General features: G+C 41.3%; 1 protein-coding gene across 8 annotated transcripts in view; it reads right to left on the minus strand.

The window, feature by feature from the left end:
- LOC116448782 (phospholipid scramblase family member 5-like) overlaps window positions 1-18288 on the minus strand; it is a 75578-nt gene that overhangs the window by 4148 nt on the left and 53142 nt on the right. For 4 of the 8 annotated variants that reach the window (XM_032119713.1, XM_032119716.1, XM_032119715.1 and 1 more), the window contains 8 exons: window positions 14244-18039; window positions 11413-11480; window positions 10022-11193; window positions 7312-7463; window positions 3225-3267; window positions 2169-2389; window positions 1126-1287; window positions 323-484 (listed from right to left, as the gene is read on the minus strand). In XM_032119713.1, the coding sequence (XP_031975604.1) occupies window positions 323-484; window positions 1126-1287; window positions 2169-2389; window positions 3225-3267; window positions 7312-7463; window positions 10022-10034 (753 nt within the window). In that variant the 5' untranslated portion in view covers window positions 10035-11193; window positions 11413-11480; window positions 14244-18039. Of the gene's footprint in view, window positions 1-322; window positions 485-1125; window positions 1288-2168; window positions 2390-3224; window positions 3268-3353; window positions 3522-7311; window positions 7464-10021; window positions 11194-11412; window positions 11481-14243; window positions 18040-18288 lie in introns of those variants that run through there. The other 4 variants (XM_032119710.1, XM_032119711.1, XM_032119712.1 and 1 more) reach the window with 4 other exon arrangements.

Below are 18288 nucleotides of genomic sequence, written 5' to 3' on the forward strand. Positions count from 1 at the left end.
GGTTCATACACTTGCTCAAACGTGATAAGGGGTTTGGGGGAGTTTGGAAGGTTTGACAAATATGTTGAGGTTTGATCCTGACATACAAAATACTGAACTGCATGTGTAATATTACCTAAACTGTTTAATAAACAAAAATTTAAACACTTTTTTTAAAATCAAAAACATAAAAATTAAAAGTTTTTCAGTTAATTTATCTTTTAGATATTGGGTTTAGCTTTCCACTGCACTTGCATTTTGTAGCTCTCAGCTGACAGCAAGAGCCCCTTTGGCCCTGGTCTGCAGGTCTCTATGGGTCTGCCTCTCCACCTTGCACACTTACAATGAGGAAACAAGCACCAATCATTACTGCCTTGATCCTCACATCAAGATCTACAGGAACCTGGATCCCAAAGTTGGCAGTGTTGGTAAAGATGTTGTTGACAAATCCAGACCAATACTTGGAAATTTTGCCAATCGTTGTCATCTCATTGAGAGCTTTTACCTGCACGAAGAAAAAACAGGAACAGACATAGATGTAAACAAATCAAGTGCACACTGATGACATCTCCACAGAATTAATGACTCTGTCCTGACATGCAGAGTATGCTATAGTTGTCAGGTTCTCCTTTTATTCTTATTGCTGCAATGTTCTATTAGTGTCAAAACCCTTTACGAGTGGCACACAAGAAAGGGTCTCAAGTTTGGAAACATCAGCATCTTTAGAGCTGACAAAAAGTGAGAGAAAGCAATTGTGAAAGTTTATGCCAGTTTTGTCTTTCTTTCACAGTGCTGTGGGTTTTTTCCTGTCTCATGTTTTTTATACTCTCCTAGCCACACTGCTGTGGACCACTGTCCCCTCAGGGGACAGATATCCTCTCCATTATGCAGAGAGAAGATAGCCACCTGCATTGTTTTTCAGAGTATACTGAAATTTCAGACAGTATGCACTGGAGTCTTCTGATTTGGATAATGAGTTGATAAACCCAAAAATTCCTTTATGATTCTTGACTAAGGCAAAGCACTTTGTTCACATCAGAAACTCTGTTCAGGGTTTCTTCAAGTATCTCCCACTCTCCCTCTCACCTGAGAAATTTATTCCAAGTAGTAAAACCTTTAAATTGTTAACACTTGTACAAAACATACCTCAAAGTCAACATCATCAAAACAGCCACAGGTTGCACACGGGCCAATTACTTTTAGTACATCTTCTTTACTTTGATTCTGTATAGTAAACTTTGGCAGAAAAGGGTCCCAGTTCTGTACAACGTACCCAGCTATTGTACCTGGTGGGGACTGAACTTCTAACTAGCAAACAAAAGAAAACAACAACAAAAAATGTGTTTAGCTGATTTTATATTAACTTATTTTTCCATGATAGAGTATTGTTTATATAATGACAAAATATTTCTTTACCAAATACAGTAACACACCATGTTACCAAACATGGAACTGGATATTGCAAAACTGTCTAATGGTGTTTTTAAATATAGTGGACAATATGAAGCTCAAAAGCCGCACCAGAAGCCAAAATCTTACATACGATATAAGACTATAAAATCTCTTAAACTGGGAAAAAAACTGTTACTGTATTCAGAGAGTATCCTATAAGCTTTTTTAAGTAGCTGTACTACCAAAGGACCTTCTCTTTAAAAATCCTGATGCAGTGCTAGGAAGGTAAGTGGATGAGCTAACCTGTAAAACGTTTTTGTAACACAAGAAAGATATCTGAGTGAAGGAGAGTCAAAAAACACGGAGGGTAAGACCTGATGCTATATGGGATCTGCATTTTTCACTCCAAGCAGCTTACATCCATGTTCTGCAATTTCCCAGAGATATATGGCCCTGAAGAGGCAGATATACAGAGTGAAGCCTCAGCTTCCTTAGAGAGCGGCTTCCCAGCCACACCCACTCACCCCAGTGGCCTCCAGGGAGTTTCCATCCTTCACCCTCCTGAAGCCCAGTGCGTGATCTCTCTCTGTGTCAGGGCAGGCAGTGTTTTGGGTGTTAGACTGGAGAGACATCATCAGACACCAAAGCTTTGTGTGGGATGTCAGCAAAGCCAGGTCCCATGGAAGGGAGGAGGTACACTGGGAACAGAACTCATTTATGAACTGAACTCCTTCCTGCCACCCTTGAGGAGCTGCACAGCGAGATGCTGGGACAAAAGGCATTTGGGATTTCCTCACCTCCTGCAGGAAGCAGGGGAACCAGCAGCTGTTGCACCTCAAGGGTCTGATGACTCGGATCACCTCCCGTCCCGTGTTATCCACAATCCTTATGGTGAAAGACCTTATAGGCGAGCACAGCTGGCGGTCAAAGCAGCCGTTCTCTTCTACTGCAAAGTAAACTCTTTGTCCCAAATGGTTTTTTATCTCATATTTGCTGGAGGTCTCTGTGCCGAGTATGGCTAATAAAGCAAAACAAGTAGAACATTAACTTATATAATGTTTTTTACTACCTTAGTATAATGTTAGTGGATATATACATATATGAGCATTTATTCTAAATGTCTATGAGAAAGATTGTTTAAAAAATTGTTTTGAAGTAGCAACACAAAGAAAATATACAAGTATAAGGAAATAATAGTGCAAGGTCTTTATCTTGAAGGAATTAATTCACACTTTGATTTGCTGTACACTAAAGTACATATCACAAAAGAGAATTCAGATCCTGAGTTTTTGTTTGGGGCTTTTCTTACTTCATCATCTGTGAAAAGTAACATCCTGAGACTGATCCACTTCAATGAGAAAGCTTTCACCCAGCAGATCATTTGAGAATCAGGCCAAAACCATTTTGAATGGGAGAAATACATTTGACAATGTTTAACTGGCAGAACTTAATAACTGTTCAGTACTTTGCAATTCTGAGAAACTAAGTAATTAGAAAACCTTTTGCTTCATTTTCTGTTTTCTGACCTTCCTTTCTCTATTTGCTTTGTTTCTCATAGTATGTTAGTTATTGTTAAAGGCAAAAAATTTTTCCATGGATTGTAAAGATGAGAGGGAGTTGTCTGAGGGAGAGAATTTAAGACTGTTGTAGAGATTACTCACCCCGCAGTGGTTTGCTGTAGAACTGGCAAACAATAAAGTGAGTCTTCCCCACACTATCACTACAGAACAGCCTGACACAAGGGCAGCAGGAGGGTTCACAGTGACTTCAGTGAGCTGCGGGCAAGACTTGGATGCCTTTTGGAGACACCCATGTACCAGCACTGTTAAAGGGTGACAAGGATTGCATCATACCTTCCAGAAGCTCCACTTGCTGATGAATAATTATCTGGTCCAGCTGTTTAAAAAAAAAAAAAAACAAGATGGTGGGTCTTGGATAGGTCTGGGGCTGCCAGTGGTCATCTGTCTATTTTTATTGCTCACCTTCCTGTTACTAAGATTTCTTTCCTTCCAGAGGTGCACAGGCTGGGTGCCTGAAGGCTTGCTCAAGTCACACTTCAGACTTCTCTCTGAAATTATGGCTGAGGAATGTGACATTACTGTGCTGTGGCCATGTAATTCACCCACATGTTTAATGAAAAATAATCTTCACTGGGGGAATAAGAAGACAACAGCAACAGAAAGCTGTGTGCAAGCAGCAGAATTCACTTCTTGCTCCTGTTGCTCCTCTTTGGCAGAGGGGAAGCCCCTTACCCCAGATACAAGGTTGGTGCTGGGCACCATGGCAGTGCAGGAGTGAGTGAGCCTTGGCTCAAGCTCAAAATGTACAGTGGCCACATCCCAAAGGGCCCTGCTGGAGCAGCCCAGCAAGGCAGTAAGGGGATGCCAACGACAGCACACACCAGCTTTAACACTCTGATCTCAGGAACAAGACCCCTTCACCCTAAATCTGGCAAATGGTCATGCCAGGGTACCAGAATGAGCAAAGCAAGAGCAAAACCTTCAGGTGGCTGAAACTATCTTCTCCCATGAGCTGGTTAAAAATGCAGGAGAAAAACTGCTTGCCATGATACCCAGCTTTGCTGTGCTTATCATCTCTCTGACATTATTCTTTCTTGGAGAACAGTTGTTAGCATTATAAAACCAGCAAGACTTAATTTCAGACTACCTTTCAGTTTTATGTGACTTTTTATGCTTGTTTTATGTGACAGTTTTAGGCTTTACCAATCTCTTTTCCTGATGGGCAAATGCCTGGCACAGGGTGTGGCCATTACTCACAGCTGCAGACACAAAGCACACAGCAACCTTCTGAGACCAGCATGTCACAGCTCTCCAGTGCCTGGATATTTTAAAATTGATAAATCTCGCCTGGTATGTATTCAAACTGTTGCAGCCATTTGTCACTTCTAGTCAGCTCCTGCAGCTAGTTCAGGCTGCAAAGAAAAGCTGGTAAAAAGAGGAACTTCTTCATCCCTTTCATTAATCTCTGAAATGTGTATGCCAGTAATTGAAATAATAATAAATATTTAGATGTAAAAATATTCTCCCAAAACTCTTTGCTGTTTGTTGTTGGGGTCTCGTGAGAGAGCTCTTGGAGCTCATGGGGAGGGCTCTGCTGATGGAAAGAGAATAAACAAGTTAAAGATGGTAGGGCTATTTTAATATTTTAGTATTGATTTTAATATGGATTTCTTTGCCTCATGTAGACTTTCACAGAGAAAAGAAAATTAATGGGCCCGAATTGTTAAAAGCTTTGAGTGATTTTGGTCTGTGTCTTGGTTTGCTGTGCACAATATGTAAACAATGTAGAGACAACACAGCAGTACCACTTGTTATCCTTGCTTTGCCTTTCACTGGTTTCTGCAAGGCAGTTATTCTGATGCATTTTTACTGGGGCATTTGTGGATTGAGGGAATTCTGCACTTGGATTTGAAAGCACTCAAAGCCCTTTGGTTTAACAAGGGTCTGGTCCTCTTGAGCTCAGATATGTTAAAATTCCTTACACACAGCTAATTCTCAGTATTCAGTTCTGTTGGCATCAAATTTATATCTGATCAGTCTAACCAATTCTAAATGCAGAAGTTTTTTACAAAAGTGGTTAAACCTGAATGGTGGCACAACATGCAGCTGAGCTACTCAGACAATTCTTCTCCAAGGTTTCACCTGTCTATTCTTGCTGTGGGAAAAGGTTCCTTCAATTTTTGTTATGGATGTTGAACAATTCTTTGAGTTATGGCTGTAATCTAGAAGATAATAATGAGGTTTAGGTAACTTTTTTCATAGAAAGTTATTTAAAGAGTGATAGACAGAAAACATGGCTTGTGCTTGCTGAGGCAGAAGCAGTTTTCTGCCCTTCTCTGGTGCACCTCAAGCAGCTGATTGGAATCATTCCTTCACCTGAACTGACTCTGGGTGTGGGTCTGCAGAGTGAAATATTTCTACCTAGCCTTTACCTACAGCAAACATATTTTCCTTTCCTCTTATCCAATCCCTGGGTTTCTATTTAGAGTAAAATTGTAGGGATGTCTCTGAGACTGACTAAATTTGGATCCTTATTTCAAACATATCATGGTCTTACTGAGAAATATAATCAGCTTTCTCAAATCTATCCAGTTATCTTGCCCACTCCTGCTGGAGAATGTAATTTCTATTTGTTATTCTGTATTTATTCACAACCATTCTCTATAAAATCTTTCTTCCAGTAATGTCATTCTATAAATTAAATATATCTCTTTCCCACAGTTTACTCTCCTAGGCACTCAGCCATGGTTTCCTCTCCAATTGTATTGTTTTTAGTCTACAGACGAAACAGATGGAGTCCTGTTTTAAAGGAGGGTCTCTATTCCCCATACCCTTCCAGTAGCACCTCTCTGTGCCTGTTCCAGTTTGGACCCACCTTCCTCCATTACACACAGCACTAGAATGACGCACAATCTTCCAGAAGTCTTCCCAGTGGCATAAATAATTCCAAGCTCTGCTAGAAACATCTTCACTTGAGCATTTAATTACACGAAAATCTCTTAGTCCATGAGGATAAATCCCAAGGGATTACCCCAGCAGCTGTGAATCCCACATACATTCTGCAGGCAGCCCTCTCCCTGCTGGTGGGATCTCCTTTATGTTCCCACCTATCCTGTAGGGGCCTGTTTCATTAGTCACACAGCCAGTGTGGCTTCAGCATCACACACCAAAACGTTCTGCAATGCACAGAAACTCGAGCTGTGGGTACACGCCAACAATCAGCACTGCACACATGCTTCCCACTTTTCAGAGCAGAGAAAATTGAGAATAATTAGCAAGGCTGCAGCACAGGCCAAGAACACGCATGAATGAGGTCTTCAGTTCCACTTACAGCTCTGAAAGTGACCTGTTCTTTTGTCTTAATGTCAGATGCAAAGCTTCCATAAAATGGAGTGATAGTATTTGCTTGCCCACATAGTCTGCATAAATCTGAGGTGTAATTCACGTTCATACAGGAGCCTGAATACGTAACCTGCCAAGTACTTACTATCACAATCACTTTTAGACTAAAAAATGTAGCTTCCACAGTCTGTAAGCGAACGCTCATGTAATTGACAACACCTATAATTTTGTGTTTGAGCATCTTGAAATGAAAATCATCACTCCACATGAAAGACTGTTTCTGAACAGTCTCCCCATTTCATTAGGTATCTAGGTAACTTAGCTCCAAATATAAAATACGCTCCATTTCTGCTTCTGTACAAAACTACCAGAAATAATGTATGCCTAAAATACCCATCTTGAGTGAAGTAAACATTGCCCAGCATCACCAAAATGCAAACACAGCAGAGATCTGACTACGCTGGGGGCCTGATTCTGTCCCCACCCATACCAGGCAGAATGTGCGACACCTTACTCAGCATGCAAGAGTGGCACAATCCAGCCACATGTAAAATGCAAACCTCAGTCAGTGTCAAAGCAAGAGCAGCGAGTGACCCCCTGCTAAAAATGTTCAGGGAAAGATGAAACTTCTGGAGCAGAGTTGCAGACAAGCAGTGCTCTGAGCTCCAGGAGCTGAGAGGTTTCACAGAGCAAAAGGAACAGCCACATCTTTAGCAGTAGGCTGGAGATGACTTAAGAGTTCATTTTTCTTCCCCACCTATGACCTACTTCTCTGCTTCCATTTCCAAGCACCTTCCTCTCTCAGGCATTAGCACTTTCTTCCCCACACAGAGTTAACTCAAGTTTGTAGCCACTTGGACTTAGGTTAATCTAATTTCTATAAAGTGAATGGTAGCAATGAAGAAAAAGCTTGTTTCTCTTATGTTCCTTATTTCATAGTAATATCAAACAACAAAAAAGCCTCCCCACCTCAAACTACCCCTCCCCCAAGGAGAAAAACCCAAACCTCATCCTCCAGGGTATCAAAGCAATGTAAAAGGAAAACATAACAATTCTAACATTCAGAAAGGTTCAGGACCTGGTTCAGGTACTCCAGACCAGGTGGCAAGTTATGAGTGTGTGACGTTTGCTTCCAGAGACTTGTTGGTTCAACAGGCATATTCTGTTGAGGAATGTCAGAAGAACCAGGCAGGTAATCCTTCAAGATTGGTTTGGCTTGTCCCTGAGATTCTGCAGAAGAAAAAAACAGAAAAAACGCCAGAAATATCAGGACAAAAGAGCAGCAAGCTTCTTGGATCAAAGCTGGAATAACATCATTCTTCATGTGACTGTATCAGTACTTCGGTTCAGGTCAGGAGTGAGGACCCAAAAGGAATCTCCTGATGGTCCCACACGTGGAGCACGCTGATTATAAAGCTGCCTCAGAATACGCAAAGAGGAATCACCGCAGATGAAGCTAAATGAGGAGATGTGGTCTTGGAGGGCACCTGATCTGCTCTGACAGCTGGTGAGCACAGAGCCTGTGTGACAAGGTTGGAGCTGGCCTGGACTCACACACAGGGTGGCCAGAAGCCCCTCAGCACAGGTTGCCCAGCCCTGCTCCCTGTGACCTGCCCTGTGTGCCCTGAGCTGCTGAGGGCTGGCTCACAGCAAGATGCTTTCCAGCATCCTGAAGGCACCCATAATTTCTCTAATTAGAGATAACTTTTCCAGGGAGCTCAGATTCCCCAAGATGGATGTTACAACCCTGATATCAAAGTCTACACAGCCTCTTATAGTGGCTTATTATTATCTTAGTGAATAGATCAGATATCATTGTGCTGTGTTTCCTGGTTTGCTGTCACAAACAAGTCCTTTAGCACACAGTGATGGTAATCAGCACCCTGGCCGGTGCTGTGAAGGTAACAAGAGCATTTACTACCACAGGCACCTGTACATCCACACCCCTCCACAGGCACAGGCACTGTCTCCCAGAGCACAGTGACCACCTTAACCATCGGTTTTCCAAAAAACTCCTACTGGTTTTTCCAGGCACATTGTTCCTCAGCCTTCAGCAACACTGGTTCTGCAGGAACAAGGAGGAGCAAACTGAAGCTCTCCCCATATAAATGGCAAATCCTTGTACTGAGCTGAGCTCCTGTGATTCAGCAGGAAAGCAGTCCCCAAACTGATTGTTTTTATCTCATGTGTGACAATACTTAGGCACAATGGGGTTTGAGGTCCAGAAGGAATTTTGGCTCTAAGTCTGACTCTCTCTTTTACTGTTGTGGGTTTAAATGAGATCTTTTAGTATTATTTGAACTCACTGTGAAAGATTCATCACTCAATCACATTTTCATCTTAATTTATCTTTGCAGCCACTGCTTTCTTTCAAAGTCTGAGACCACAGGAAGAAGCAACCCCTTTGAATTTGCTGCTGGCTTTTAAAAATGTATAACTGGGTAATAAATATTTTATCTGCTCTTCTGCATCATTTTACCTCACAGGGTTCTGTTCCTGCCGTAACTCTTGTTGTTACATGAAATGCCACGAAGTAGCCAAGTGTTAGCGTTATTCTTGAATAATAAAGAGAAAAAAAGACAACAAATTGCAGTTCTACCTGTCAAATTTTAAGCTATACAAAAATCAAACAGCAAATACATTAAATATTAATGACAATTTGAGCTAGTCTGACACTTTGTCTATTTTTGTGGATGATTCCCATTTCATTACTAGTATGGAAAATCTTAAAAGTTACCATATGATACAGTGAGTATTCTGTACAAACATAATTTGTAGAGTTACATGTTCCTAAAAGAGGTGTACTGTCTCGTTTCTTCACACTAAAACCCATATTCCATACCATTACTATTTAACTGTTTCTCCTAACTGATATACATCAAAAATAGGCAAAACTAGATTTCTTTTATATGGCTAAAGCTAAGCAAAATTTTTTTTAAAACCCCTATATTCTCAGAGTACAAAAATGCTCTAAAACCTGCTTGCTCCTGTGTACCTTTTAGTGCTCTAAATGCAGAATTCCTTGAGTATTTTGAGGGCAAAAAAGAGGGATAAACATTTGGCAAACCTAGACAGACGTTGCTGAAACTGCCTGGGCCAACACCTGCCTCTGCACATGCCAACAGAATGACCTCTGTGGAGTTGCACTCATGTTAAAGAGAAAAAGCTAGTTGTATCCTTCTGCTCAGTTTAAGTATTTGAAAACCTGGACAAAATTAACTGGCTGATTAGATTACATGTTGCATGCTTGCCCATAGCTCTGAGTACTCAACTGGCTACTGCTAAAGTCAGTACATGACAAAGATGCACCCAGACAGGACTAATCTGATTGAACTCAGTTATTCTTCAAGTATTATTTTTCATATGCGGTTATCAGGTCTCTGGCCAGTTTTGAATGTGAAAAGCATTTGCTGAAGTAGTATTTTCAAAGTGGAATAGGGAAGAAGTGTCCAAAAATAGTGGTACCCTTGGCTCAGTATCCACCCTTCCCAGGCATTCTGTAGAGACAGGTTTAAACACAAAGATACAAGCATTAAATTTTCTGACTGAATGCAGAGGCTAACATTTTATAACATATTTTCTTCAAATATTCATCCTAGTATAGATTTTAGTCTCCTTAGGAGCCTCTTGGATGCTGAAAAATTAAAGGGAGACAAAACTACTGTGCTTTGACTGATGTGGTTTTAGCCTGAAACACTCATTCCAGCCAACTGCTGATTGCTGGAAATGCACAAGACTCTAGTTTTCTGTAAACATGATCTAAAAACACAGACTAGAGATGCACTTACCTTGAGAGGCCATGAAGCTTCCTGAGTTACTTCTTCAAAGGAAGCCAGGTTAAAAGAAAAGGCTTTTCTTGTTGCAGCAAATAAAAAAAGCGCACAGCATGCACAGAACTTCAGAAGGTGTCTGTCTACTCGCGATCAGCTCCCAGAGCACGGGAGGTGCGGCGCGGTCCTCACGGCGCGGAGCGCTGCACTGGCTGAGCCGGGCCACAGGGGGAGAGGCTGCCGCAGACCCGGGCAACGCCGATCCAGGGCCAGAGTGTGCATCAATGGAAAGAGGGAAAAGAGTTTTGCCAGCGCGGAGAGACAAAGCTGAAATGTACCCACTGGCTAAATGAACTCATTAAACCTAAAATCCTGCTTTATAAGGTATGTATTTATTCTGGGAGTACAAAGGTTCTGTCTTTTCAGTTCAGTGTTTGAGTTGCCACTTCTTCAGGGTATCCAGTAAAGACAGAGGAGCTAATGGAGATGTGGATGGCCCATCCCTAGAAGTGTTTAAAGCCAGGGTGGATGGAGCACCCGGTCTAGGAAAAGGTGTCCCTGTCCAAGTCAGGGGGGTTGGAAATAGATCATCTTTAAGGCCCCTTCCAACCCAGGCTGCTCTATGACTCTATGATTTCCCTACTGCTGACCCCAAACAACATTTTCTGTGCACAAAGCAGAAAAAGCTGCCTTGGATTTCTCACTGTATTCCATCCATGTAACATCAGGCAAGGGATGTCCTCCAAGGGATGTCATGCCTATACCTAACCCCAGAAAATCATCCTGTACATTCCCCCACCACTATGCCCCCCCAACACTCACATCCACGCAGGGTCCTGCTGAACCACGAGAGGTGTTTGAACTGGATTTGGAGAATTAAAACAGTCTGGCAGTGCTTTGCTCTAGACAAGCACTGTCCAAAACCGTGACACATATAATTATCCCCACTGCACTGGGAGGAAAAGACAAGGAGAAGGAGGGAGAGTAACCTTGACTTACCAGCTCATATTCCCGCCTTGAGTGCCCAAGTTGCTGCGGAGATCATCAGGCAGATGTGATCTGCAGGCAGCTGTGATGCATGGCTGCAAGAATGGCAAAGCCTATGCACAGAGCCCAGCAGAGCAGAAGGAGGTGCTGGGCACCATTTTCTGTCCTCTCTGCTACTGCAAGTTCCACTGGTTTGAATCTGTCTGCAGAAGCATGGTGGAGCAGATTAAATTCCAGAATTTACAGCTCAGGAAGATGCTGATGAGGATTCTCAGAAGGAAGAATACAGAAAACCCATCCCAAAAAAACGCCCAAATTATATGGAAACTGATTTTCAGAGACTATAGTAGCAAATGCAAGAGCTTCAGCTCTACTTATGGATTTGGCTATGTGAAATTTCCCAGGACTTTATCACTACCTACCTGAGAACTCCTTGGGTGCAGTGGCAAGCACAGGCCAACCTAGGAGCCAGACCCTGCTGTGCTCACACCTGGAAACAACCAGAGAAGTGAGAGAGGCAAAAATTTTGGTAACTGAACAATGGGTACTGAACAAACCCCTCTGGATTAGGAGGAAGTTTGACATAACTGGAAATAACAATTAAGAATGACCACAAGTTTTTGCTTCCTTTCTTCCTGTCAAGGATGGGCTTCTTTGGAGCACAGGTTATAACCCCAAGAGCAGGCACAAAGCCTAAAAAAAGAAGAAAAAATACAGGGAAAGCTCTGGATAAATATAATAAACCTATCTTTAAAAATTACAGATGAAAGTTCAGATGAGATGACACTCGTTTACCTCTGAAAATGAATAAAGGCTTATTTTACCTCCCAGAAAATTAAAGGGGAAAAAAAAGTCCCAATAATTCTGTCAATGAATAAAACAATCATAATACATTAAGAAAAGTGCCTCAAACAGACAAAACACACTAAAAAATTAAATGCTGAAAGAAGACATTTCAAACATTTAAAAAGCATTTTTTGAGAAGTCCAAGTGGTTCATTTGCTGACTCAGAGGAGGACTCAGGCAGAGCCTGTGCTGCACTTGTGCCTCTAGCAGGGGCCAGTCCCTCCTGCAGCCGTGGCTGTGCTGGGAGCTGCTGCTGCTGCCCTGGCACAGGCTCCAGCCAAGAGCTGTCCTGGCAGCATGGGAAGGTTCCCCTCTCTGCAGGAGCCAGGTTTCATTTTCCTGCCACTCATGAAATAAACATTTCCCTGAAATAGTTCTGCCCCAAAGAAGTAATTTTTCTGACATTATTTGCACAATTGCAGTAAATAAGTAACAGAAAGATATACAACTTGGCTTTAAGTACATTTTATGTTCTTTTCTTTTTTTTCCACAAATTTCCACATCTTTTACAATGTCTCCTTTTACCCCATTCCTATTGTTTTATTCCAAAGCAATAATTTGAGTAGATTATATCAGTAGATTTCTGAAGGATTTGCAAACAATAGTCTTGCACTGGCACAAGTCCTTACAAGTAAAATCACGTATTTAATAATTTCTTTAATCTGAATTTTTGGTGTGCTGCTTTTTTTTTTTTGTTTTTAAATAAATACTCATATATTGGTCTAAATTGGCTCCTGCCATGATTAAAAGCATTCTCACTAGGACATCAGGTACAGAAGACTTAATCATATTTATTCAGGCACAAAGACGGCCATTCTTTGGTGCCCTTTAAATAAGCACAGGAAGAATACTCAAGAAAGGAGGACAAACATTTAAAGAAGTGTGTGCTGCTACTTCTAACCCTATTTTAGGGCCTCCAGGAAGCAGAGCAGCAGCACCCAAAGGAGAATTTCACCAAGACACTGAATTCGCTGCCTCTGCCCCTTGAAGAAGGCTCAGGGGAGGGATATCACTGCCTACACTGACTCTACCAGTCAGAGTCTGAGCACTAAAATAGAGCACACTGCCTTCCTCAGCATAAATATGCTGGGCATCTGAAACATATTCACAGCTATTAAAAAGAAAAGCAAAACAAAAAAAAGGGGGAAAAAAGGGAAAAAGAAATTGAGTCTACATACATATATTCCTGCTACCTCTAAAATATTCTTGCTCCATCCTATGCTGTAAAGCTGATAAAAATTGATGGGCAAATCCTTAGAAGGCACAAGTTAGCATGGATCCATCAAAATCAATGAGCCTATTCAGATCAGGGCAAGCAGCACTTGGCTGGAGGAGCTTATACATCTAACACCTTCCTTTTATCCTCAAAGAAAAATTGCATCTTTTCTATAACTACCGTTTCCACAAAAGCCCAGAGATCCATCCCTGCTGAGCTGATGTACAAACACCACTGCAGTTAATGGTTATTACATAAATTACTGCAGCCTGTAGGAAACTTATCCATGGACTAAGACACCCTTGTCCCCAGCACAGAAACAGAACACAGATCTTCCTCCAGAAAGCTTGTAGTAATAGTCAACCAGGTGGATCAAGAGAGTAAAAATGTCATATGGCTCAGAATAGATGCTGTTTCTCTGGAGCCTAATCACTCTTCCATTTTCTACAGGCAGCACAGCAGGAATATGGCAATGGTTTCACAAAAAACAGCTTCAGAGAAAAACAGGAGACAGTAACAAATTTCAAAGTATTAGGAAAAGCTGTTTGATTTCTCGTCCTGCTCCCTGCTGCTCAGAAAACTGCTCCACAAACCCGGTGTGAGGTATTTGTCCTTGTACTCAGCAGGGAGAAGATGACACTCCCCTTTCCCCACTGTATCACTACGGACTCCTCTAGGTAAGAAGAAACTGCCCCTCCCCTTGTCCCCACAATCTCCACAAGTTCAGGCAAGAGAGCTCAGCTCCTCCCCACCGGCCCTTCATGAGCTACAGGCAGCCAGGGGCACCCTGTGCCATCCAGCAGCAGCCTAAGAGCAGTACACAAGCATCAGGAAATGCACCTGAACATCACTAGGCAAAGCCTGAGCTTCCCTGCTGCTGAGAGGGGTCATCACCAATCAGTTTCCATTCTAAATTTCCTTTCCTCAAAATATCAATTGTGACCAGCATTAAAACACATTGTTATTGCAAATTTTTTTTTAAAAAAATAGGAAATATTATAGCCTTCTTTCTTCCCTTATCTTCCCTTTAGCACAGGGAGAAATGCTGAGCATGATCGTAACTATCAGAGTGTGACCCCGTGCAATTACAAGCCCCAAGTTACATTATTTTACCCAGTACTGCTTTCTGCACTGGACAGAAAAAAAAAATAACCAATTTCTTAAATCAGCCGCATCTAGTAGGGTTCTCACCTTGAACTTTTGTTTGTGAGGCGTCTTGCTTCAGCTGGTGCCTCCAGGAACTCCTCCCCTCCAAGGACATCTGCAATCACGCTGGAATTCCGCAGGCAGGTCCCGGCGCCGGCAGCGCACGGAGCGCACACGCTGCGGATCTGCCTCCTGAGGTAGCACTGTCAGGTAGCTGTTACACAAGGCGTCTGTCGTGCACCAATTAACAGCAAAACGCAATCTTTAACAGAACAACTCTCCAGCAACCTGATCTTTATTTTGCATTTAACTCAACTGGGAGAAATGGGATCAAAATAGCAATCTTAAAGCGATTGTGTAAGGAAAGAAACCTTTCAAGCATTTGTGTTTAGAGGTGGCACATGGTACTGAATATGTATCAAAAGTTTTAGTGCTACCCCCAGCAAGTATTGATGTGGATCAGAAACTAAATATAGATGTCAGCAAAATACAACCATCCACTGGAAATTCATAAAGCAGGTTCCATACCAAATCGTGACACAGAGAAAAAAAGAAAGTCTTGGCATGGGGTTTGTCTGTTTGGGAGGTTTTGGGGGAACAGATGTGTTTGGTTTTTGGTTTTGTCAGGGGTTTTTTTTGGAGGTGGGTTTCTGTTGCATTGAGATTTTGGTTTTTTTAATACTCTCTAAAATCTTGTTCTTATGAAAACACAACCTTCAAAGGGCTTTGGCACTGTCACTAAGCTCATGCATGTTCTGGTTTCCTACCAGTTCTGAAACAGCTGCACAAAGCAATCAGTCCAAAATCTGAATTCAACACCAGAACCAAATATTTAGACTTTAATCACATAAAGCGGTTTTAGAATGCAAGTAGAGGAAGTGTGGCCATCAAGAGACTGATTTATGTAAGCAGACCATGCGATTTAAGCAAAAAATAAGGCCAGGAAGGAGCAGCATAGAAGACCTGAGTATGTCTTGCGCCAAAACCTGTACCAAAACTCGTCACTGGTCATGGCGAAATTTTCAAACTGGTCTCTCACTTCCAAGTGATTTTGTTGTAAATAATGAACACTCTCAGGGAATCTTTTTACATTTATCCTGAAGGTGAATCTATCCTGAAGATCTATTCTGGTCCAGATAACTATCCTTTAATATTAATTGAGTTTGAGTGTGAGAAAGAATAACTTTATAGGTCTGTAGCAAGAGCACACTAGAGGCACAGAGTTTACTTGATTTAAGTGTGTATTGGAAACAAAGATATTTTAGGATACTTTTCTGCTTAGTTTAGTAAACTGTCATTAATCTATTTTGAGAGGTTGAAATTAATTTCACCTGTTGTTATTTTTACTTGAAACCATCTGCTGAGTTCAACTGAAATTCACAAAACACCTCAAATTCTGTTTGCTGATTAAACACAGACTGAACAGTAACAGAACTGCATCCTGCCTGTCCTTACATGTAACCAATGCCTCTGAACACTTCACAGGCTGAAAGCAAACAGCAGACATTCTTCCTGGGAAGTCAGAAGCTTTTACAGGACTAACCAAACTGCAAGTGCTCAGCAGTCCCTAAAAATTAGATTTAGTGCTTGTCTCTAACTAAATTTCACATATTTAAGCCTATAATAAAATAATAAAGTAGACAGTATACACTGGTATATTAGTAAGATTATTTTTGTCTTCTAGTACATTGAATGACAGAAGTCTTGGATACAAATTGCAATTAACACTCTTGGTGATTATGGAGAATTTCTTTGATGGCCTTGAAAATTCATCAAGCAAAATTAGAAGAATTGTGCTTTGTTGTAGAAGAAAAACTAGTACTTCTCTGACATTTACCCCTCCTTCTCCCTTTCTCTCCTCTGAAACTAAATTGGAAGCAAGAGTACTGAAAAGTCAGAGTATCGGAAAACACTGAGGATATTCCAGGTGCTTTTCCTTCTGGAAAAATGACTAACTTTGAAATCAAGGTTGGCATCAACTCTCAGGCCAGCAGTATGAGCTCCTGCCAAGGCAGGTCCAGGTGAGATCTGGTCAACCCAAACTCTACCCTTGTTAACCAAGAGCACAGCACAGCAGCAGCAACCCTGCACAAAGAGGAGACACCCAGGGCTCACTGTGCTTGGTGCCTCTGGGCTTTGCTTCGGCTCTTGGGTGGCTCTTCAGCTGAACACCTTTTGGTGTACTCCTGGAGCTTATCTTCCAATTTGGTCCCACTAGCAGGAATCAGTCTGCACACTGCAGGACTGAGCCAAAACTACTCTCAAGCACTGCAGGTAGGGATGACCAGGAGATTCCCCTAAAATACTCTGTATGAACTAAATCACCAACACGGACATACCCAGTGCACCACAGGATCTGCTGTCAGATACCACCTTCCATCTGTGGAAGACATTCCATTTAAGGTGCAATATATCTTTAGCAATCATTACAATGCCTGCCCAGCAGCTGAGTTTTGCTAGTTCTAGCTCTGGAGAATATAAGCCAACACTACCAGGTTATTCTAGCAGGCTGCTGAAGTGACTGTTAACAAGTTACACAGAGCAGCTCAGACCTGGTGATCCAAAAGTGAACAGTTTTGTGCTCATTCAGAGCACATGAGGTGATCAGTCCTGACACTCACATGAAGGCTGCATTCTAGCATTTTTGGAAAACCAAGCTATTCCAAGATTATTGGTTGATCTTCTCCACTTTTTTCAGAAAGTCACCATTCAATATTCTGATTCTAAATTCAAACTAAATAAAACATTTTTTTACTTGTTGAGAAAAGGAAAAGAAGAGAAATGGGTAAGACATCCATAAGATTTAATGGCGTAATGGTAACTCTATTAGGACAGCAAAATTAATTTCAGTTTCCCTGAGGTATCTTATTTTAATTAACAAATCCATGATCTTGCTCTATTAATTAGCATACTGAAAGAATAATAAGTTTTAGATGAGCTTAGTTCTGATAAAGCTTTTCATCCCCTAAAAAAATAATAAAAGGAATTAAGAATCTCAATCCAATTTGTTTTCTACATTTAGTATCAATGGTTTGAAATTCTACCCAATAGTACAGCACAACTATTAGTGTTTTCTTTTAATTTGAAAATTTTTTGGTTTTTCATTTACTGCATTTAGGACATTCTACCTACTGAAGGGGTGGTAGTGGCCCACTAAAAAAAGTAGTTCTTGCAGAATTCCAGGTAATTTTATTTTTCGTATTATTTTCTACTGATAACCAATAGGGGTAACTCATGGAATTTATTACAATCCTTACCCTCTGTGGTTTTCCAGAAAAACCATATAATAAGAGTTATCCATTAGCATCCCAACTGGGTCAAATAAAATCCTAGGAACTCATCCAGGACACTAAGCTGCACAGCAGGCATTTTGTGCCTCAGTTTGCCTGGACCATTCAGTGGTCACTGAGTGGCCACTTTCCTACTGGTCCTACTGGTCCCAGCACTCATTTTTATAGACATGTTCATGCATTAGTCTGCTTAAAGCAGATGTGGAAACCTAATTCTTTTTTCCAAGTTTATTTTATATTCCTCTCTTCCTGTATCACAGGTCAGTTACTGGCAAAGAACAAAAAGAAAAAAAAAAAACCCCACAAGTTTTTCCATTTGTTCTTGATTCCAAAAGCAACAAATTTGTACTTTTGATTCCAGCAAAGCACTTTGCATGTTTCCTGTTATACGAAGTAAAAGAGGAGAGGAAACCGTAAGCAAATCACCAATGGCTTAGGTAAGCAAAAAAGGCTAAGGAGAAAACTTCTGCATAGATGAAAATGTAGAGATGCTCGGAACTTCAGAACTGCTTGTCCTGCAAAGACAGGCTGCTTCTTTGACCTAGCACCATCTGTAAAACAAATGAGAGCAAAAGTGAACACTAGGAGGTTGTGTGTGCACAATTTTTCTAATTAGTATGTCTTGACAGCATTTTGCTTACGTATTTCAAACTCCCAGGCTGAGTATTTTCAATGCTTTACTGAAGCATAGAAGCCAAAACAGTTATTACGTAACAGAAAAACAATTACCAAGAATAGAGTTTTTAGAAAGAGTTGAACAACTTAAAAATATGCATTGACGTGGAAAAGCCATGTGAACT

Source organism: Corvus moneduloides, chromosome 10 (assembly GCF_009650955.1).
Source record: "Corvus moneduloides isolate bCorMon1 chromosome 10, bCorMon1.pri, whole genome shotgun sequence".
Lineage (NCBI taxonomy): Eukaryota > Metazoa > Chordata > Aves > Passeriformes > Corvidae > Corvus > Corvus moneduloides.